This window comes from Lycium barbarum, chromosome 8 (genome assembly GCF_019175385.1).
Source record: "Lycium barbarum isolate Lr01 chromosome 8, ASM1917538v2, whole genome shotgun sequence".
In the NCBI taxonomy this organism is placed as follows: domain Eukaryota; kingdom Viridiplantae; phylum Streptophyta; class Magnoliopsida; order Solanales; family Solanaceae; genus Lycium; species Lycium barbarum.
This window is the reverse complement of record NC_083344.1, coordinates 132,387,528-132,410,650: the sequence shown is the minus strand read 5'-3', so window position 1 is coordinate 132,410,650 and position 23,123 is coordinate 132,387,528. Positions and strand designations below refer to the sequence as shown.

The following is a 23,123-nucleotide window of genomic DNA, read 5'->3' as shown; positions in this document are numbered from 1 at the left end:
GAACCAGTAACATCAAAAAAATTAGAATCAGGAACTCATAAACTTCAAATTTTGACTCTGCCTTTGCTCGTAGTCTAAAAACACATTAGGGCAACATAGTAATTTAATAATTACTGTAACCATAATTTCTCTTCGACAGGTACATTTACAGTGTATACGAACTGAAAGATAATTATCACCAGTAACTCCATCCTATAAAAAAAATTGGATATATTATGCAAAGCTGCAACAACTATAGAGGTATCAAGCTGCTAAGTCACACTATGAAAGTGTGGGAAAGGGTGGTGGAAAAGAGGGTGAGGAGAGGTGTGTCTATTTCAGAGAACCAGTTTGGATTCATGCCGGGGCGCTCGACTACAGAAGCCATTCATATTGTAAGGAGATTGGTGGAGCAGTATAGGGAGCGGAAGAGGGACTTGCACATGGTATTCATTGACCTAGAAAAGGCCTACGATAAAGTGCCAAGAGAGGTCCTATGGAGATGCTTGGAGGCTAAAGGTGTACCTGTGGTGTACATTAGAGCGATAAAGGACATGTATGAAGGAGCTAAGACCAGGGTAAGGACGGTAGGAGGAGACTCGGAGCACTTCCCTGTTATGATGGGGTTGCACCAGGGATCAACGCTTAGCCCGTTTCTATTCGCCCTGGTGATGGATGAATTGACGCGACAAATACAAGGTGAGGTGCCTTGGTGTATGTTGTTTGCGGATGACATAGTCCTGATTGACGAGACTCGCAACGGAGTTAACGATAAGCTGGAGGGCTGGAGACAGACGTTGGAGTCTAAAGGATTTAAATTGAGTAGGACCAAGACAGAATACTTGGAGTGCAAGTTCAGTGGCCTACCGCGTGAGGCTGACGAGGAAGTGAGGCTTGGTACCTAGGTCATTCAAAAGAAAGGAAGTTTCAAGTATCTTGGGTCTATTATACAGGGAGATGGGGATATCGACGACGATGTTTCACATCGTATTGGTGCAGGGTGGATGAAATTGAGGCTCGCCTCCGGAGTGTTGTGTGATAAGAAAGTGCCACCAAAACTTAAAGGCAAGTTCTACAAAGTGGTGGTTAGACCGACCCTATTGTACGGGGCGGAGTGTTGGCCAGTCAAGAAATTTCACGTCCAGAAGATGAAAGTCGCGGAAATGCGAATGTTGCGGTGGATGTGTGGGCACACTAAGAGGGATAGAATTAGGAATGAAGATATCCGAGACAAGGTGGGAGTGGCATCGGTGGAAGACAAGATGAGGGAAGCGAGGCTGAGATGGTTTGGGCATGTGAAGAGGAGAGACACAGATGACCTAGTGCGGAGGTGTGAGAGGTTGGCTATGGACGGTTTCAGGAGAGGCATAGGGAGGCCAAAGAAGTATTGGGGAGAGGTGATTAGACAGGATATGGCACAGTTTCAGCTCACCGAGGACATGACCTTAGATAGGAGGTTGTGGAGGACTCAGATTAGGATAGAAGGCTAGGTGGCCAATCCTTTCACCTTAGTAGTTGTAGTTTTGCTCATTTGTTTATTGCCATTTGATTTTTGCATTTGATTGCTGCTTAGATTTGTTGGGCCGTTGTGCTTTGGTGGCCTTAGTTATCTATAGTAGCTAATGCTCCTTTCTTTCTGGACTGTTCTAACATGACTTTCTCGCTTTTGTTATTCCTTGATTTCATATTGGTTTTCGATATATTTGATCCTATCTAACCTTTTGTCTTGTTTTTCCTCTCTTGTTCTCCTCTCTTGAGCCGAGGGTCTTTCGGAAACAGCCGCCCTACCTTTCAAGATGGGGGTTAGGTCTGCGTACACTCTACCCTCCCCAGACCCCACATGGTGGGATTATACTGGGCTTGTTGTTGTTGTTGTTGTATGCAATGACTATTTCGAAATGTATGCAATGACTAACTCCATCTTATATATATGCATAAATAATATTAGAATAAATAATATTAGATATACTAACATCTTACCCATTCTTCTGAACATGCTGGTTCAAACTCGACTAAAATGAGATGATAAGAGGTGAAATGTAATTGATGTATAAAGTTGGAGGGTCAAATGTTTTTTTCTCTTTGAGACAATGAGATGACAATTTACCAATATTCGAAATGAAAGGAGGTGAAGTGCAATTGATTAAAAACCTAGGAGGGGCCAAATGCTTTCGATTATCAAGCTTTTCTTCGTTTAAACGAAATCATGTTGTCTTGCAGTTGGGAATTTTACTTATAATTTAAATCATTGAGCTGGTTTAACTTAAATTGAACTCAATTTTGTGTGAATTACTTTAGAGCCTGTTTGGAAAGTCACCCATGTAATTGGCATAGTTTGACATGTTTGTCAGGCCAAGTAATTACATGGTCAGCATGTAATTGGGTGTAATTGAGAGGTAGTAATACACTCTTCAATTTGCAAGGGAGGGTTGAGAATTTGGTGTAATTACAAGGTTACTTCTAATTTCTTTTCTTTTTTATTATTTTAATTTATTTTTTATTCTTATTATTTTAATTTATTTTATTTTATTATTTTAATTAAAATTATTATTTTAATTATAATTTATTTTTTATTTTTATTATTTTAATTTATTTTTTATTTTTACTTTTTAAATTATTTTTATTTTTAAAATATATTTTTATTTTTACATAATTTATTTTTTATTTTCTTTCTTCACCAGTAACTCCATCCTATAAAAAAAATGGGATATATTATGCAATGACTATTTCGAAATGTATGCAATGACTAACTCCATCTTATATATATGCATAAATAATATTAGAATAAATAATATTAGATATACTAACATCTTACCCATTCTTCTGAACATGCTGGTTCAAACTCGACTAAGATGAGATGATAGGAGGTGAAATGTAATTGATGTATAAAGTTGGAGGGTCAAAATGTTTTTTCCCTTTGAGACAATGAGATGACAATTTACCAATATTCGAAATGAAAGGAGGTGAAGTGCAATTGATTAAAAACCTAGGTGGGGCCAAATGCTTTCGATTATTAAGCTTTTCATAGATTAAACGAAAATCATGTTGTCTTGCAGTTGGAATTTTACTTATAAGTAGATGTCCCATCAGCATAATTTAAATCATTGAGTTGGTTTAACTTAAATTGAACTCAATTTTGTGTGAATTACTTTAGAGCCTGTTTGGAAAGTCATCCATGTAATTGACATAGTTTGACATCTTTGTCAGGCCAAATAATTACATGGTCAGCATGTAATTGGGTGTAATTGAGAGGTAGTAATACACTCTTCAATTGGCAAGGGAGGGTTGAGAATTGGGTGTAATTACAATTTACAAGGTTACTTCTAATTTCTGCTCTTTTTTTATTATTTTAATTTATTTTTTATTCTTATTATTTTAATTATTTTAATTTATTTTTTATTTTTACTTTTTAAATTGTTTTTATTTTTAAAATATATTTTTATTTTTACATTATTTATTTTTTATTTTCTTTCTTTTCATTTTCCAACCTAACTTCTTGTGATTCCATGTAATTATTCGTATTTTTTTTTGTCTCTTACTAGTTTCTACAAACTTGTCTTGCACGTTAATATCATGTCAATTATTAACAAGTGCTTTGAATCAAAAGACACTTTGTAAAATATTAAAATTATAATTAGACGATAATCTAAAGTGAATAATGTGCAAAATCTTAATTTTTTTTATAGGAGCATATGCGACTACCTCACGCTTCTGATACAACCTTGTAAATAATATAGCACTTAAGATGCCAGGCAGGCTAATAAAAATGGAGGTCTCATTCAACTTGGTTATAGTGATTGAAATAGCATCCCAAAAGATTTCTAGATGATCACCCTAAGCGTCATTAGTTATCTTCAGCTATGTTTTTTCAAATTTTCTCCAATTCAAATTCATATTGCATCTATTAACTTGGAACCATAAATTATTCAAAGTTTCTTTGTCGTCAAAATAATAGATTTTAAATTCATGTTATATTTTCGGTTCCATTTTAGTTGCTTTAGTCATATTGACTTGTTATTTCACACTGTATGTCGTTCTTTTTTCAATTAGAATTGATAGATTGTTTTTTGTTAAATATTTGAATAAAGTTATGACATTATATTTATAAAAAATAAAAAATCAAACGTGCCATCTATGATTCTTACAAAATGTATGCTTTTGGTTTTTATAATTAATTAAATTAAAATATTATTAATTTGACAAATATAAATTAGTTATTTTTTACAATATTAATTACAAATATATGATTATTAATTAATATATTCTTAAGAAACAATATGTATCTTAAATACCTAATTTAACATCATTTGTCAAATATTAACTTTTTAAAAAAAAATTAATCAAACTGTGTAATTACACTTGTGCAACCAAACAGTAAGCTTGTAATTACATTATGACATACAAATAGGCATAATTACTATACTGTGTAATTACTAGGCTGTGTAATTACTACCCTTGTAATTACACCAATTCCAATTACCAGGTGGCTTTCCAAACAGGCTCTAAAACTCAAGACATATTTGTATCAGGAAATGAGATCTCTTACTCTCTTACAATTTGAAAAGAAAAAAAATGTTCTTTCCAGATCCTTTATGTGTAAAAAAATAAAAATTTGTCGCAAAACCATTTCTCCTGTATGATCACATATTTTCTTAACTGATGGTTAAACAAAAATAAATCAAAATGAAAGGCCCTGGCCAAGGGACTAATTTGAACTAAACAGAGATATAAGTACTAAAGTGAAACATTTAAAACTTGAAGGTACCAAAGTGAGTTTCATCCGGATCTTCTTATTTCCTTGTTTGTCAGTTATTCAAGAATCAAAAATGGCGATCCAAAAAACCCACAAAGGGAAAACAAAACCACGATCCACAAATCTAATACTCACAGTTTCAATTATAGCCATAACTTTACTATACATTGGTTCAAATGGGTTTTCTTTTTCTACTTCAATAAGCTCAAAAAACTCAGTATATTCTAAGAATAGTAAATTACATAATGGGCCACATAAGTATCTTTATTGGGGTAATAGAATTGATTGTCCTGGTAAACATTGTAATACTTGTGCTGGTTTGGGTCATCAAGAATCAAGTCTTAGGTGTGCTCTTGAAGAAGCTATGTTTCTTAATAGGTAAATTTTATTTGTCTATTTTGAGTTTCTTGATATTGGTAATGTTGAGGATTTTTTGTTGTAATATAAGTTGAAAAGTTTGAATCTTTACTATGTTTGAAGTGAGGTAAATTTATGGGAGTATTGTATCTCAATTTTGTTTTCTACTTTGAGTTTCTTGATATTGGTAATGTTGAAACTTTTTTGTTGCAATATAAGTTGAAAAGTTTGAATCTTTACTATGTTTTAAGTGAGGTAAATTTATGGGAGTATTGTATCTCAATTTTGTTTTCTACTTTGAGTTTCTTGATATTGGTAATGTTGAGGCTTTGTTGTTGCAATATAAGTTGAAAAGTTTGAATCTTTACTATGTTTTAAGTGAGGTAAATTTATGGGAGCATTGTATCTCAATTTTGTTTTCTACTTTGAGCTTCTTGATATTGGTAATGTTGAGGCTTTGTTGTTGTAATATACGTTGTAAAGTTTGAATCTTTACTGTGTTTGAAGTGAGGTAAATTTATGGGATTTTTGTATCTCAATTTTGTTTTTTTTATTTTGAGTTTATTGATATTGGTAATGTTGAACATTTTTTGTTGCAATTTAAGTTGAAAAGTTTGAATCTTTTATGTTGAAGTGAGGTAAATATATGGTATTATTGTATATCAATTTTGTTTTTCTATTTTGAGTTTCTTGATATTGCTAATGTGGAAACTTTTTTGTTGCATTTCTAAGTCTAAAAGCTTGAATCTTTTTTATGCTGAAGTGGGTTTTGCTTGCTGTTTGCTATAAAAAGAGAAGTTTTTGGTTATAATTTTCCTTTAAGCTTGATATTGCTAAATTTGAACCTTTTTGTGGCAATCTAAGTTGAAAAACTTAAATCTTTTCTATGTTTAAGCTTGAAATTGCTAATGTTGAGGCTTTTTTGTTGCAATTTAAGTTGAAAAGTTTGAATCTTTACTATGTTTAAAGTGGGTTTTACTTGCGGGATGTTTGTTTCTTGATTGCTATAAAAAAAAAAAAAATTTTGGTTAATAGTTTTCATTTAAGCATGATATTGGTAATGTTGGAACTTTTTTGTTGCAATATAAGTTGAAGAGTTCGAATCTTTTGTATGTGGAAGTGGGTGTTTTAGTTGCTGGATGTTTGTTTCTTGATTGCTGTAAAAAAGGAGAAGTTTTGGTTAATGTTTTTCCTTTAAGCTTGATATTGTTAATGTTGAACTTTTTTCGTTGCAATGTAAGTTTAAAAGTTTGAATCTTTTCTATGTTGAAGTGGTTTTTTTTAAAAAAAAAAAAAAACTTGCTGGGGATGTTTGTTTGTTGATTGCTATAAAAAAGAAGTTTTTGGTTATAATTTTCCTTTAAGCTTGACTTGAGTTATAGTGGATTCTTTACATAAGCCTGAGTTGGAAAAGCAAAATGTTAAGTCTTTTACATAGCTTATGGACTATGAAGCAATTTACAAGAATACATTTGATGATTGTTTCAATTCGCTATTTGTTTTTTTTTTTTTTTCGAGATTCAGTTCTTCTGAGTTTACATATAATCAAGGCCAATTTAATTCCTCTGTTAGAAGTATGCTGAAACATCGGAACGTTTTGTTAGAATGAAGTCAGCATCTTTTGGATTAGTCAGCTGTTTCAATGAGTGATTTTGATCTTTGGATTAAATTTCACAACAAACAACAGCATAATGTGTTAGCTACTATTCGTCTTGTGTTTATGTTGGTGAAAGAAAATTTTGATCCATTCAAAAGATGATACTTCTGAGTGTCTGGTTCTAACCCCAGTTTCATTTTGTCATCCTAATTCCTTGGAGCATTTTATGCTAAGATTATGGGTATAAGACTTGACATGCATGCAACAATTAGTATTATATTACAGTGAATTTGGATAACCACATATCTTTGTGTATGCAATCCTATGACATTTGGTTATGGAACCAAGGCATTTTATGATGTGTTTAACAGTCCGAGCATTTTTTTTTTATGAAAGATATATTTGAAGTTCTCCTTATCTAAGAATGGGCTACTGCTTGTAGCAGAACATTTGTTATGCCTTCGAGGATGTGTATCAATCCGATCCACAATAACAAAGGGATTCTTCATCGGCCCAGCAATTCAACTTCTGAGGAATGGTAAATTTTCTGTATTAGTGGCATGTTGCAGTTCATTGATTAGGTTGCCTCCTCTTATGAGGAAATCTGAATTTTCTCAATTAATGGCAAGGTAGAATTCATTTGTTATGTCCAACTCTATGTAAAATGTACACATGAGAAAGTTGATAAATTGTCAAAAAAACATTAAACAATTAAATTCTCTCATGAAATTTTCTGGTCTTTCAAACAAAAGTAACCGACCAAAATAGAACTGCAGAATATACATGTGATAATCATAGTCGTGCATGGCCCTATTAGAGTTTAAATACTGTTGTTCAGTTGTGCCTAAGCCACAAAGAACTAGGCTATGTATGCTGATGTGATATGCCTTTGACAAACATTTGAATGCTTCTTTTATCTGTTTCTGGATTCCCTAGTAAATAAATTCTTTAACAATATTAGTTTACTGACTTCCTATATGTCCATCTTATTATCAGGTGGGCAGATAGTTCGTGTGCTATGGATTCTTTATATGATTTGGATCTCATCTCTGACACAGTACCTGTAATTTTGGACAACTCTGAAATGTGGCATCACGTCCTGGCAACAAGCATGAAGTTAGGTTCTAGAGGGGTGGCCCACGTTGAAGGAGTTAGCAAGACTGATCTCAAAGAAAAAAGTTCGTACTCAAACATTTTGCTTATCAATCGAACTGCAAGCCCACTTTCGTGGTAAAATTTCTTTCACAAGTTGCCCCCTTTAAGTGATAAGACATTGGAATTCATGAGTTTCTCTTTCATTTGCTAGAAAAAATGGAGCTAGTAGTAGGGGATAATTTGTTCATATTTTAGTATTGGATCTGCTTTTGAATTCTGATAGATTTACTGTATATATTAATCATTCAGGTTTGCAGAATGCAAGGATAGGAAAAATCATAGCTCCATTCTTCTGCCATATTCATTTCTTCCTTCAATGGCTGCGGAAAAACTACGGCGTGCAGCAGAAGAAGTTAGTTAATTGCATGTCCTTTAACTTTTTAAATTTAACTAAAATTTGTTTTGGCTCTATCATCTATGTGTGACAATGAAATCCTTTTAACACTCTGTTTTCTCATAGCAGTAGAACTAGATTGCTATCACATTTTCGACTTGTTTTCTCTGTTCTTGAGTCCCACCTGATTAAGTATCAAACGTCATATCTTGAAGCTTTACTGGTGTAAAACTACAAATATATCTTATAGTTTTTCCTCTTTTAGCTTCCTTATATAATATGCTTCTAGGTTACCCTTTGTTGCATAAGTTGGAGAAAATGACAAAAATGGTCCCTTATGTTTGAGGGTGGAGTCAAAATATTCCCTGAAGTATCCGATGGACAATTGGTCCTTTATGTTTGGCAAAAGTTAACACTTAATAGTTTCCATCAAATATTTGACAAGTATGTTTGTTAGATTTGATGGAAACAATGGGGAAAAAAAGTTTTAGCCATAAACACCAAGAAAGTCCCATCAAATCCTAACAAATGGAACAAAAAAAAAAAAACCTGCACTAGACACTAAAAAGATAGTAAAACATAGTAGAAATTACACCTCAAAAAGCTGCACCTAACTCTAGAAATAAATCAAAAATAGCAGAAACGACAAAAATTGTGCCTCTATATTTGAGTTCCCATTAATTTTCTTTATTGTCCCCACCACATTTAATTGATAAAGTTCGGTAAATATTTGACGGAGACTAAAAGTAGTAATGTTTGGCAAACTTGAAGGACCAAAACTGTTCCGTGTAAACTTAAAGGACTAATTTGAACTTACACTCAAACATAAGGACCATCTTTGTCATTTTATCCATAAGTGGCTGCGAAAGGTTACTGACTTAAAGGCCATGGTCCATCTCCTCAATGCTATATGTTTTGAGACTACTAATAAGAGATATTCTCTCCTGTGGTTTGATGGATTCTGTCATTTCTATAGATCAAGGTGTGGCTTGGTGATTATGATGCTATGCATGTTCGAAGAGGTGATGTTCTCAAGACGAGGAAGGACAGGTTTGGGGTTGAACGAAGTTTGCACCCTCATTTGGACAGGGATACACGTCCTGAGTTCATTCTATGCAGAATAGCAAAATGGGTCCCGCCTGGGCGAACCCTTTATATTGCTTCTAATGAGAGGACACCAGGTTACTTTTCTCCTTTGGGTGTGAGGTTAGTGATCTTTCAACTCTTTCTGTAATCTTCCTATCCTCTAATTGACCTTTCCATACTATACTACACAAGAGTAATATGCACGGTTTCTTTTGGTTGCTTGAAGCTTTAAACACTCTTATTTTCTTAAGGGTCGTTTGGTACGAAGGATAAACATAAATAGTCCTGGGATAAGAATTTAGCAATTCCTTATCCCTTGTTTGGTTAGTAATCATGGGATAAGTTATCCTAGGAGTAAAAATAGTGCTAGGATAACTTATACCTATCACAGGGTGGAATAAGTTATCCCGGGATGAGAAAGAAACCTCCTCTTTTTAGAAATTATCCAATGTATAATACTTTTAGTCCAACATACCAAACAGTCAATAAAAAATAACTCCAGAATAACTAATCCCAGTATAACTTATCCCAACGTAATTAATCCCAACATAACTTATCCCAGCGTAATTTGTTTTTGAACCAAATGACCCTTAAGGTCTTTCGTAAAACTTATTAGCTTGTACACTAGTACCTACAGTGTCTACTGTCTTGTCTTCCAAAAAGATGCAGGTGACTATTATTTAAGGACTTCAGAGTTTAATGTGAGGGAAATTGAGCACTTTTAGTCCCTGAAATATTGACAAGTTCTGATTTTGCTCCTTGTGATTTCCGATTAAGCACATTTGACCTTCAATTAATTGATATGTATAGTTTTGATCCCTCTGTCTGTGAATCTTAATAAATTTAACGAACTAGTAAGTGCTAAACCATTCAATTATTGATGTATTATGTTAAATTTGTGCGGTTACTCCATATTTGAGGATAATATAATTCTAAAAATCACATATTTTCTATGTAAAGGGATCGATGACACACATGTCAGATTAATTGAAGGTGAAATGTGCTTAGTCAAATATTGTAAGGACCAAAATCCGAATTCATCAATAACTGAGGGACCAAAAGTGCAATTATCCCTTAATATAAAGTTCCTGAGAGACTGTCAGATTTCTATCTGAAAAACTTTGCATCAAATAACTAGGTCCTTTCGATTAAATCTTCAGCAGTATCCTCAGGATTCATGAGTAATTGAGGGACCAAAAGTGCAATTATCCCTTAACTATGATCTTACATCTTCAGCAAGATCATGATTTAGCACTGCCTGCTATAATACTTTTTCTGTTACCTCCTATTTTCAGGTACAAGCTGGCCTATTCCTCAAATTTTAGCAGCATTTTGGATCCATTAATCGAAAACAATTACGAGCTCTTCATGGTAGAAAGGCTTATTATGATGGGAGCAAAAACATTTATCAACACAATGAAACAGGATGATACTGATCTCAGCCTCAGCGATGACCCTAAAAAGAATACCAAGAAATGGGAAATACCGGTTTATACAAGAGACAACGAAGAATGTTAGCTCTGAGATGCTGGACCTGATTCGTCTGAGCATATGCTCGTGACATACTTTACTCCTTTCAATCAGTTTTTGTTCTTCACTTGTAAAGCAAAATCTTGTGGTTTTCTTTGTGAATGTCACAGTTGTTTAGGTACTAGTTGAGAGAATAGCCTGTATCAACATGTTGTATATTATGATATGGGCTTCAATTGGACATGGTGTTTTGGTGAGGACATGCAAAATGTTGATTGAATCATTCTTTGTTAAACTCATGAAAGATACTAAAATACTTGAAATAGTTATTGTAACACAAATACTTACTGAAGTTCCATCTTTGGAAAGCTGGAAATGCAGATGCAAAAGAAAATGACAAAGTGGAAAACAGATAGAAGAAAGAAGCTTTTATTTTCATCTCTTATTTAACAACTAAACCTTTCTATGCATAGATACTGTGATTTATGCATCTGGTATGCAAAACTTAGGCTGATTAAGTTGAATTTACACAGCGTAAGGTCTTCCAAAGGGGAAACAATCTCTACCAGGAGTTTTTCCATTCCCGAGGCTCTATCCACCAGGAGTTGTTCCATTCCTGAGGCTCTATCAGCCTCTTCAGTTTTATATGTACATTTTCGAAACCAAAGCGAAAAATCAAAGCCTAATCTATAAGGTGCTTTCTATTTACACTTAGAATATCTTAAAGGGAGCTTCTTCCCAAAAAAGTCAAAGGGGGAAAATGTAAAGGGCTCTTTGTGTGCTATTCCAAAGTGCTGCTAGGCCAGAGGCTCTTCCACAATGATATCTCTTTGTCACTATAAAGTTTTCTGATTCCTCCATAAAAACCATCTGCTTCATTGCCAACTTCTCTGTGATCCTTTCTGTTTATCACTGTTTGCCTCCACCTTGAGCCGGGGGTGTACTGTTTGAACTCCAATAGCATTGTCTCTGCGAATATAGCTAATCGTTAGAATGGTAATCTTAAAATTACCCTTCAATGTAAGTAATTGTTGAAGATATAATTAAGTAAATAAAAGTGTGTCTTCTCTAACAGTTTAAGCTTTTTAGATGAAATGATCATACACTTTAACAGTACTTAGTGGAGAAAGTGGAAAAGCTATAACGTCTTCAAAAACATACAACATGATCTCCTCAGGAAGTGCCATGACATGTTACATAATGTTTTGATTACAACTAAGAATCAAACAAAATTTTAGAGTATTCACGCTTACCTAATTTACTCTAGTCATGCATAGTATGACAAAAAAGAATAAACAAGAAATGCAATGTCACTTTTATAGTTCAAACTAATTTGATCTTGAGCTACTTATCATGGAAGGATTACCAGAAACTACATTTAAACTTTTTCCACTACATTTGATGTTCTATCACAATAAAGCTATGTACTTCAAAGATACATCGAAATTTTCGCCTTTTCTTTTGGGACTCCACAAGTATACTTCAAAGTTATATATCTTAGACAACTATACTTCAAAGTTATATAAATTACCACTGGCATGACAATGGCAATTCAAGTTGCTGCCACTACAAGATTCCAAGTGTCCAACAACTCCGTACCACCAACCTGCAGAACAAAGATCAGAACTTTTTAGAGCATATTTCAATGCTTATCAGATGAAAAACAAAGTCTTGGAATCAAGAAGTGCTAACTTCTAAGAAAAATAAGGGCTAAAGGAAACATATTTAGCATACCATATGGGAACTCTTTGCTTTTTCTCCACTGAATCTCAAAGTGATCATCAGGTTTCAGATCATTTAAGCAATCCGATACATGAAGAACATAAGGAGGAGTATCAACAGTTGGTGCTCTTAGTCTGTTCCATTCTATTTCTTCCTCGATTATTCGCCTCCCGTATGCTGGATACCTGCAAAGTTTGATCATTCACAGTTAGGCAAAAGGACTGAAAAAAAAAAAAAAAAAAAAAAAGGATCTTGAATACATCTAGCTATAAAGAAACTTCCTCATTCAGGATAAAAAAGAATTAACCTAAATTGCCGCCCACCCAATTGCTTAAACTAAAAATAACCGGCTGATGTATGATATACAGTATATAATCCCGTGTATAATCAGTGTATACTGGCTAGAAAAGTAAACAGTAATTCTGACAGGCTACTTGTGTAAAGATTACCTCGCTCTGAAAGTATTTGTGCTACAATAGTAGCTAACTTCAGCATCATAACAAGATAGCATAAAACCAACATGCCCATTCTGCACCTTAAAAAGAAAAAAAGCATGATCTATCAGCATTTAGTCCAAGAGATACTAAAAAAGTCAAATTTAATTAAAAAAAATGACAGTAAAAACTACAGGTAACAACCAAATGCAGTTAACCTACTACAACGGATAACTTTATGCTGGCATTGTGGAAATTCCGTATACTGTCAATGTATAAAAGTTAAACTCTTCTGTAATTACCTCGCGGTTAAAAACCTGAGCCGGGAACCAAAATTTGCCAGTTTCAAGGGAGAGGTAAAAATCCATATTTGAGCTCATTGATGAAGAATTTATAACCTTCTTGTTATCATCATTTTCTTTTAATCTGTTCCATAAAAGTTGCCTAATCTTTGAAAAATTCCCCAACAAGTCTCTCTTCTTTCTTGAATTTTCCAAGAGGAGATCTTCATTTCTTGAGGTAATGTGGCATTGCCATTCTTTATAAGCAGCAGAACCAATCAATCCACCCCATTTTTGTTTCATATGTTTCTCCCACAAATGATCACTTGTGCATTTTTCTCTCAAAGACCTACAAACTGCAGCCATTTTACAAAGGCCATTTGGTTGAAGCCTCTCAAAAATACATTCCAATGTCAGATCAGGCAAATCCAGTAAAGAAATTTCATCATCTTTCTCCACAACATTCTCTATTTTTGATTTAACATGATTTGTCATTAGTGGCAAATTCAAGAAACCAATAGCATTTCTGCCTTTTCTGAACCACAAAGCTAAAAACTTTAAAATCTCTTCAAGAAACAAGAGATTTGAGAAAGCTCCCATCGTGAGAATTGGCTTGAGAAATGACTTAGAAAGTAGTAGGATGAAAGAAAAACCAGAAATCAAGAGAAACAGCATTGAATACAAAAATGTCTGTTTTTTAAGCTAAGCCAAGACAATTCAAGAACCTGTAGAGAGACACACTAGTTTTATATATAGTGAAAAGGGTAAAAAGAAAAGTGTTTTATATTGTGAAATTTTGGCTGAGTTTTCAAATGGGGTTGTAGCCAAAAGTAGAATTAAAGACGGGGGACATTGGTAGATATCACAGAAGACAAGCTTTAATTGTTGAGACTCACAAAACCACAAAAAATGAAAGATGAAGAAACCAACATTAAAGAAGCTTCTTAAATGTTTTGGTATCCAACTACAGTGAATTGCCCACCAGATATAAGAGGGGAACAAAATTTCTACTATGAGGGGGACCAATTTGTATGATTTGATCACTAAACAAGAATAAACATTAAGCTAAAAAACTCAAATTTTATGAACTTTGGTAATACCAATCTTGATTTTTCCTCAAGTGACTATGAAAGACAAACAACACAAGTATATAATAAGACCACTTGTCCAATAACCTACAAAGTACCAAAAATGGTTCAAAAAAATGGACAGAAGTTACAAAAAGTTATTGGAAGATAGTTGAGGATGAGGATGAATACAAAGTTAGATCCTCAATATCATCCAAGAATTTGGCAGGTTTAATAAGAAGATGATTCTTGATTTAAACTTAGTATCCTTAATAATAACTTGATGACAGGGTCAATAGGGTGATGTGGGGAAGACTTTAAAGAAACAAAACTTAGGTAGCAGAAATTTTGAAAAAAGTAGTTGTCACGGTTCACCTAGTAATCAACCATATTTTTATACATATAGTTATGAGATTACAGTTGCCTAACTTCTACTGAACTACAATAACAAGGACCACAAACATACCACGTGGACTTAAAATCATTTTGGCACGCAATCTCACCCTTAACTAGCGTCGGAGTCAGAATTTTTGCTATTAAAATTAAAACATAAAGAACTAAACAAACAAAAAATTTATATAATGTATGTATACATAGAAAAGAAAAAAAAAACCCTGCTTACACATTGTAATTTACCAACGAAAGAGTGAGTGTTAATTGACACCCCACCAGTACCCTTAACAATATGAAAAACAGAAATACTACTCCGTTGATTTTTAAATATTAGCCGTTTTAGCAAATTAAGGTATTTGAAGTTTTAAAATAAAATGAAAATCATTTATTACCTTTTTTCTAAATAGTTTGTTATTGTCTCAATTAATATTGTTAATTAAGATGTGATGTTTAATGAGAGATTAAGGATTATAGATACTCTTAGAATTAAGACTATTAAGTTCTTTTTGCAAAAAATTTTAAAGACAAATAATATGAACAAAAAACTCTACTTTGTTATTTAATGTTTGATGACATTTTTTTTAAAGACCTCACATCATTTGGGGGACAGGTTTTTATGTGGTTCACTAGTCCAAGAAGTAACATTAAAGCTTCTTTTATTTTCCTGTCTGTATTCTTTTCTAGACTTTAATGACCTCACAATAAGGTTGTGATTAATGTCGTAAAATTTGCACGAAAACGACTAGTTATTTCAATTGGATCTGGTATAACTACTAGCATTAAATAAAATTTACATTATATAATCGACCTCTCTATAACGGCACTCGCATGTAACAACACCTTTCTATAACAGCTAACTTTTTTCGGAACCGATTTTTTTATGTTATATGTTATTTCTCTATAACAGCATTTCACCTATAACAGCAATAACCAACTTTATAACAGTACGCTCTTTGTAAAATTAACCCCATATAACAGCTATTTTCTTTTTTGGTAATATAATAATTAACTATCTTTATAAAAATAGAATATCTATGATTAGCAATAATAAGTGTAGAGATTTTGACCAAATATTTGATTATTTAATACACTATTACAATAAAAAAAATATCATATATATATATATATATATATATATATATATATATATATATATATATACACTATTACAATAAAAAAAATATCATATATATATATATATATATATATATATATATATATATATATATTCATCATTAAACGATTTTACTTCGTTATACAAAGTGTGATTAAACTTAGAATTTGGCAATTAAAAATAAAAATTAGTTTTTATACATCTTTTTTGCCTACAAAAGTGAAATATTATTTAAATGTCAATGTTGTTAAAGGTGTATAACAGTCATTCTCTATAACAACTGAAATTTTTTGAACCCAAAGATGCTGTAATAGAAAGGTTTGACTGTATATACTGACAGTATAAAGATAATACTATTGCACATAATTAATTATTTTGGTGAATATCATTTCTTTATGTAATTGATTGTGTCGAGGTGTCACTGCACGCCTGTAACACGGTAAACAAAATAAACCTTTATAGGTATGTCTTTAATTGTACAATAAGATAAACATGAAGTTTATAATACTTTTGTGGTGTTTATTAATTATAATGCCAACGTGATTATATCCTAATGATTTCCAATATACTTCATGAAATATTTTACATGAACTCAGTAAAATAGTTGTAAGTACTCTTCTTTCGAAACATAGAAATCATGATTGGGTTGTCTGCATTTAAAAGCGATTTTCGCTACATACCTACATGGCTAAATTATTATATTTGGAGTCCAGTTTGAACTATGTACATGATTCAAAATTTTGTAAACACATTTCGTGATGTCAAAGAGAAGGAGTTGATAGGTTTCTTGGTTGACGGTGGCCGAGTTGATTGAGTAGGGCTCTTCCAAATGAAAGGTCTCAGGTTCGAAACCCCTGCATGTTTTCTCGGTCGAGCTCGTCGCACAGGGCTTGCATAATGCAGTTTACCTCTCCTGTTTGGTTTGCGGACTATTACACAGAAGTGGGATTTACCCCTATGCGCGTGGCTGCAGGTTCCCTTGTCATTAAAAAAGAAAAAAAAAAAAAAAAGAGGCACAGGAGAAAGTGAGTGCTAATAATAATCCAAACAAGAGGTCTTGACACCTACTTTTATGGAAGGTTCCGTCACATGAAATCATCGAACTAAGAACTCTGCCATTAATCTGTCTTCATTTCTAGTTCAGTTTGTGCAAGTCTAGACTATTATATAATATGTGCTACACCTCAGCAGCACAGATATTAGAAAGAATTTCGCCATATTTATTCATTATATTGCTCTAAATCGTCGATGCTCTCTATATGGCGCTCACTTTACATGCAAGATAAGCTAGCACAATGAGAGCAATATCAAAATTTTAAACACCACTCTTTTTAGGTTCAAATTTTGATGCAACATTGTTGCATGGAATCCACTAAAGAAACAAAAGATAACATATGAAAGTGGGGGACCAAATTTAGTTAACTCCCTCCTGAGCAAGTTTAGAGGAGTTGTTCTTTTCATTCTTTTTGAAGAGCATAAAGTAACAAAGTAGAATAGGAAAATGAGAGCTTAACAGTTTCACATGATCATTTTTGCTTAATTTATACATTACCCGCAACCAGGGGCGATTTTAGGTATTAAAATTGGGGCATGTAAACACATGGTCACTCGATAAACTAGATATTTTATATATATATTTTCTAAAATTAGTATAATAATATTCTGCTAGAACCCATACTACAAAAAGTCTAAATGGTGCACTTAGTTTAATTGAAGATTGAGTTATTTACCTAATACATTTTTTTTTTTAATGGTGAACTCATGTTCGAGAAATCCTAGATTCGCTTCTGTCCGCAATGCTCCAGCCACTAGACCAAAGCCCCGAGAAAAAATTAATTAAAATGTTGTTAACCAATTAGAGGAAAATTGCATTTTAGATGAGCGACAACGTTATAATGTACTACTCGTACCGTTTCACTTAAAATGTTTGATCGAGCACTAATTTAAAAAATAAAAAAAATATTCTCAGAACATATAATTTTAAATAAGCCATTATATTGTTGTGTTTATAAAATATAAAACTACATTATTCTGCATAAAACAAAAGAAAGAGAATATTTGAACTTGGATAGAATTATGTAGAACTATAGAGACTAGAGAACCATCAAATGCATTTCTTTTTTTAATGGAATAATTGCAAAGCCCTCCCTCCACTTTTATCTTTATAGCACTAACTTTCCTTTTAATTTGACGTATTATACTTACTCTCTTATTTTTAACTTTTTGTAACCAAACTAATTTAAGTGATATATTTTCTCTAATATTCTAAAATTACCCTTATGTGGCATCTTTTATTAAATTTTAGATTTTAGATATAAACATCCTCTCAAATTTCCCAACTGTAGGAGATTCAATCAAGTGCTATTTTGTTTTACAAAAAGATTAAAACTAGGGAGAAAAGTATAATATGTTAAACCACAAAGGAGGTGAGTGTCGTAGAGGTAAACGCGGACGAGATTTCTAAAATTATCCCTTTTTTAATTCTATTGGCGCAAGAACATCTACAAAAACAAAATGCAATAGGGTTTAGGGTTTAAGGATTAAAATATTACATTTCTGATACACAATCAAGAATCTTGTAAAATCAGTATGTGGGCACTTGGTCGATCATCTTCTTCCCTCAAGTAATTTATTATCTCCTTCTTCGTTTACATGTTATTGTTACATTTTGAGTTTGTGTTAACAGATTCTTGTTCTTTGTGACTACATATTGTCAGAGAAAATAGAGGAAAACTGACTAGAAATGTTCTGTTTGGATTGTTTTATTGCATTTCTAGGTTCTTTGGAGGATAACATTAACAAATGCAGCACCTTTTTAGCTAACTACTCCCTTAGTCCCAATTTATATGGCAGAATTTGACTAGGCACGTAGTTTAAGAAAGAAAGCAAGACGTTTGAAATTTGTGGTCCAAAACAAGCCTTTAGATATCTGTGTGGTTGTAAATCACTCATAAATTTAAATTATTTCTACTTGAAGTGTCCTGTAAGCAAAGATAGGTTGGAAATGGTGAAATGAGTTTGTATTCTGTGTTTAATCACAACGGTTTTGAGTAGAAAATTCAAGTTATATTTGGCTAGGGAAAGCTTGTTGTTTTGTGTTTCCTTAGTGTCATAATTTGGTGATACAAAAAAGATTTCCTTTTGTGTGTATTTCCACTTTTAATTGGAAATTTCATCTTAGAAATATGTCGTAACGATGCTAAACATATTAAAATGCGTTTATGACATAAATTGGCCTCCTGATTTAATATTTCTCTGTTCTATTTATCTGTTTATTTTGCTTTTTTTGTATTCCTTCTCTCGGTAGAAATGTTTTCTGACTTGGATAATGGAAAATTGATGGACTAATTTGGTCATGTATTCCAGGAAACAAATATTTATATCAAGATCTTCTCAAATTTGCTGTACGACGAAAGAAATAACCAGTAGGTACTCAGAAGGAAACAGTGAAGGGATTTCAAATGAAATATCGGATCAATATCTTTCTTGTAGAGGATTCTGCAAGACAGCTAATTGTTCTTCCAAATTGTTCTTGGGACGTTAAAATTTCACTTCACTAGTTGGCACAAAGAGCCGTAGTGAGATAGATAGTGACTTGAACGACGGGTTCTCAGAGCTCGAGGGTCCCAATGTAACTGAAGCTGTGCTAGAGACCAATGCGGAGTATGAGTTAGTCTCTGAGCCTGAACTCTTTGGGGATGATGCGGAAACGCCTCACGACAAAAAAGTTTCCGAGGAATTGTTGAAAGCTATTACAGCTGCACCGGTTCTATCTGTTGATAGAGTTATGGATGAATGGGTTGAAAAGGGAAATGATTTGACAAGAACAGAAATTACAGTAATCATGATGTATCTTCGTAAACGACACATGTATGGAAGGGCGTTGCAGGTATTCTTTTTGGTTTTATGTTGGATCAGACATGTCATTTGACCTTTATTTTTTTGTTCATTTATAGTGTCATCATTTGAGTCTTTAAATGTCATGTATCTGGACTTCCAGGTTGGCTATGGCATCATTAACAAGTTCACTTGTTCCAGTTTGAGCAATGGTTAGGCAAATAAAATTTAGGGGAAAGGGCCAAAAATACCCCTAAACTATTCGAAATAGGTCAAACTTTACCCTCCATTATGTTTTTTGGCTCAAAAATGCCCTCGCCGTTAGTCAAACAGCTAAAAAATGCCCTCTAACTATCCAAATAGCTCAAAATTATCCTTCCTACTAACAGTTGCTCCAAAACACGGGAAAATGGGACATTTTTGCCCTTGAACTATTTGAATTGGCGCTTTTTCCCTTGTTCTAGAGCAACCGTTAGTAGGACGGATAACTGTTATTCAGCTAGTTGGCTAACACCGAGGGCATTTTTGAGCCAAAAATGTAACGGAGGATAATGTTGACCTATTTCGAATAGTTCGAGGGTACTTTCGGCCCCTTTCCCTAAAATTTATGGGGACTTGATGAAATAATTGTTATAATAAAATCTGAGACCTTTTTTGATGGTCTTCTTCCTTGAGAATATCCGGAGATATAACACACTACGTGCTAAGTGAGCAAAATTGCTCCAAAACTCTTTGCTTGTTGTGTATGTGTGTTTTTTGGGCGTCTTTTTTCTATCAAATCATGTTTCATCGTGAGAGTCTTTCTCTTTGGACTAGATACTTTGGATAATATATGGAAAATTTAAATTTTGATTTTAACTATTTGGTGTAAGATCAGACGAATTAATCATTCACTTGCCTTGACGTATCAAAAGGGTGAGATACGGTACGGTTAGTTCATGTGGACCTTTCAAAATACACTAAAAATTAGCATAAAGCACGAACACCTGCTTGGGATACTTATACACCCCCTCATCCATAAGTACCTGTAAATGAGTTGGCATTATGTTTTCTTTTGTCTTTTTAAAGGACAAAGTCGAGGAAGATGAGAGATATAGCCATTTGGACAATTTTTAAAAAACATTTTATGAAAAAATGTTTTGTAAAAAAGGTTGTGCAAGAAGAAAGCACGTTTGGGTAATTGTAAGCTTTTTGAAAGATTTTTGTTAGTGTTTCGAGAGTGGAACAAGATTTTTCTTGAAAAGAATCGAAAAGCAGTTAAAACAAACACATTTTTTGGGAAACCCGTTTGGAAGATCTAAAAGTATGTTCATGGTAAACGCCACTTATTGGTTTCTACTCATTTCTTATTGCCTCTGCTAATAGTTTTGTATCTCTTGTTTAAGCAGTAGATCTTTTGTTTCTTTTGGGCCGCCATGTCGGCTTATGTTTGCATATGAATTTGTGAGAAGATGACTTATTGGAGAGGTTAAGTATATGGTTCGGAGAGCAAATCTCCAATAACTCAGGTTTATTTATTAGGGCATTTTGTTAATGGACCTTAAAATGTTGGATTTAGTTTGGAATAGCACTTGTTTAAGCTTCATGTAACAATAAGAGCTTGTAGCATTTGATTAGTTTGTTGATTTGCTATGTCGCTATTAATTCAGTAAATTAATTTTCTTCTCTTGGCAGCTCTCTGAGTGGTCGGAATTGAAAAAGCAACTTATATGTACTGATAGAGATTATGCTTCTCGTGTTGATTTAATTGCCAAAGTCCTTGGTCTACAAAAGGCAGAAAGTTATATTGAGAGGGTACCCAAGTCTTTTAGATCTGAAGTTTATCAAAGTCTATTGGCCAATTATGCTTCTAAAGGTTATTTGAAGAAATCTGAGGAGATATTTAACACAATGAGGGATCTCGGATTCCCAGTCACGAGCTTTGCTTGCAGTCACTTGCTCCTTCTATATAAGCGGACTGATAAAAAGAAGATTCCGTATGTTCTCTCGCTAATGGAAAAAGAAAACATAAAGCCAACTGACTTCATTTACCAAATACTTATAGATACCAAGGGTCAATGTAATGATATTGCTGGAATGGAGCAAATTGTTGAGACCATGAAGGCTGAAGGGATAGAACCTAAAATCTTTACAAAAATCACCATGGCAAAGCATTATATCTTTGCTGGTCTAGTAGGAAAGGCTGAGAAGGTACTCAAACAAATAGAAGGAGAGATAAAGGAAAACCATTTGGCCTGTCGGCATTTGCTTGCTCTTTATGCAGATCTTAAAAAGGCTGATGATGTGCGCAGAATTTGGCAACTTTGTGAGCCTAATGCACGGACTGATGAATGCACGGCTGCTATTGAAGCGTTTGGAAAGCTGCATAAAATTGAGGAAGCGGAAGTCATCTTTGATAAGATGTCAAAAGAAGGAAAAAATCTCACATCCAAGCATTATTATCCTCTATTGAGAGCTTATGCAAGTCATAATATGTTGGAGAAAGGAAAAGATCTCGTTAAGCGGATGTCAGAGAGTGGCTGCCCGATCGGGCCATTAGCTTGGGATGGCCTTATAAGACTTTATATTAAAGCAGGAGAATTAGAGAAAGCAGACTCCATTTTGCAAAAAGCTGCACAGCATACCTATTTGAAACCAAAATTTGTGTCTTATACAGCTATGATGGAAGAATATGCAAAGAGAGGCGACGTTCATAATTCCGAGAAGATGTTTCACCAGATGAGACAAGCTGGATATGATCGCCGAATTCGCCAGTTCCAATGTCTTGTTCAAGCCTATAACAATGCCAAAGCTCCTTGCTATGGAATTGCTGAGAGAATGAAAGCTGACAATATATTTCCCAATAGAGCATTGGCAAACATGTTATCAAAGTCTGATCCATTTAAGAAGACGCCTGTGTCTGATGAGTTCTTAAATTGATGATAATATTTGTTCTTGAAGCAAAAGTGGCTCGTCATTCTCTTTTGTACTGACCAAATTATACATATTAATAGTGGTTAGTTGCAGGATGAACACTTCAACAGATATCATCAATTTCCTCTCTTTAACTGGGTTTTCATGATGCTATTCTTGCTCTTCGTGGATTTAAGATGTATCCATGTCACTATTGTAACATGGTCTAACTGTGTATGGAAGAAAAACCCAAGTTGTGGTTGGTTATTTGCCATATCATTGTCATTGTCGTGGCTTAACTCTATTAGATTTAGGGCAGAGCTAGGGAGCGCAAGGGGGTTCATCGGAACCCCATTCGCTGGAAAATTTACACTGTATTTGTACATACAAGGTCAAAATTATTTTTATTATGTATAAATACTAGGTGTTGAATCCCTTGACTTTTTTGTGTGTTTACGTCTTTATATTCTAAATCCCCTCAGTGAAAATCCTGGTGTTGCCAATGATTAGGTTCGTCTTGGTTCCAGCACAAAACTTGAAATATGTTGCAAATTCAATCACAAAATCACTTCAAGCAAATTAAGCTTAGGATACAATTTACCATTTCTCAAAGATATAACATGAACTTTGTGAGAGTTTTCTGATATGACAA

The 23,123-nt window shown here is 33.5% G+C and overlaps 2 protein-coding genes and 1 pseudogene across 4 annotated transcripts; 2 read left to right on the top strand and 1 right to left on the bottom strand.

The window, feature by feature from the left end:
- Positions 1–4,782: 4,782 nt before the first annotated feature.
- Positions 4,783–10,991, top strand: LOC132607563 (uncharacterized). Of its 2 annotated transcripts, none has more exons than XM_060321587.1 (6): positions 4,783–5,110; positions 7,129–7,224; positions 7,683–7,916; positions 8,091–8,193; positions 9,152–9,381; positions 10,557–10,991. In XM_060321587.1, the coding sequence occupies exons 1-6, from the start codon at positions 4,806–4,808 to the stop codon at positions 10,777–10,779; spliced, it is 1,191 nt and encodes a 396-aa protein (XP_060177570.1). In that variant the 5' UTR covers positions 4,783–4,805; the 3' UTR covers positions 10,780–10,991. The 2 variants fall into 2 exon arrangements, with proteins under 2 accessions (XP_060177570.1, XP_060177571.1); XM_060321588.1 differs by having other exon boundaries at positions 4,784–5,110; positions 7,132–7,224.
- Positions 10,992–11,144: 153 nt separating this feature from the next.
- LOC132607564 (F-box protein At2g26850-like) lies at positions 11,145–14,599 on the bottom strand. Of its 2 annotated transcripts, none has more exons than XM_060321589.1 (5): positions 13,190–14,599; positions 12,903–12,988; positions 12,466–12,638; positions 12,263–12,337; positions 11,145–11,700 (listed from the first exon to the last, which is right to left on the bottom strand). In XM_060321589.1, the coding sequence occupies exons 1-5, from the start codon at positions 13,841–13,843 to the stop codon at positions 11,513–11,515; spliced, it is 1,176 nt and encodes a 391-aa protein (XP_060177572.1). In that variant the 5' UTR covers positions 13,844–14,599; the 3' UTR covers positions 11,145–11,512. The 2 variants fall into 2 exon arrangements, with proteins under 2 accessions (XP_060177572.1, XP_060177573.1); XM_060321590.1 differs by having other exon boundaries at positions 12,903–12,982.
- Positions 14,600–17,973: 3,374 nt separating this feature from the next.
- Positions 17,974–22,894, top strand: LOC132607562 (pentatricopeptide repeat-containing protein At1g80270, mitochondrial-like; annotated as a pseudogene).
- The last annotated feature ends 229 nt before the right edge of the window (positions 22,895–23,123 follow it).

Bases quoted from the DNA above. Each gene is read 5' to 3' on its own strand.
- LOC132607564 (XM_060321589.1), bottom strand. From the start codon at position 13,843: ATGCTGTTTCTCTTGATTTCTGGTTTTTCTTTCATCCTACTACTTTCT. The intron at 12,989-13,189 runs GTAATTACAGAA...TTTCTTTTTAAG, and splicing joins CTCAGGTTTTTAACCGCGAG to GTGCAGAATGGGCATGTTGG. The intron at 12,639-12,902 runs GTAATCTTTACA...CAAACTTTGCAG, and splicing joins ACAAATACTTTCAGAGCGAG to GTATCCAGCATACGGGAGGC.
- LOC132607563 (XM_060321587.1), top strand. From the start codon at position 4,806: ATGGCGATCCAAAAAACCCACAAAGGGAAAACAAAACCACGATCCACA. The intron at 5,111-7,128 runs GTAAATTTTATT...TACTGCTTGTAG, and splicing joins GAAGCTATGTTTCTTAATAG to CAGAACATTTGTTATGCCTT. The intron at 8,194-9,151 runs GTTAGTTAATTG...TCATTTCTATAG, and splicing joins TACGGCGTGCAGCAGAAGAA to ATCAAGGTGTGGCTTGGTGA.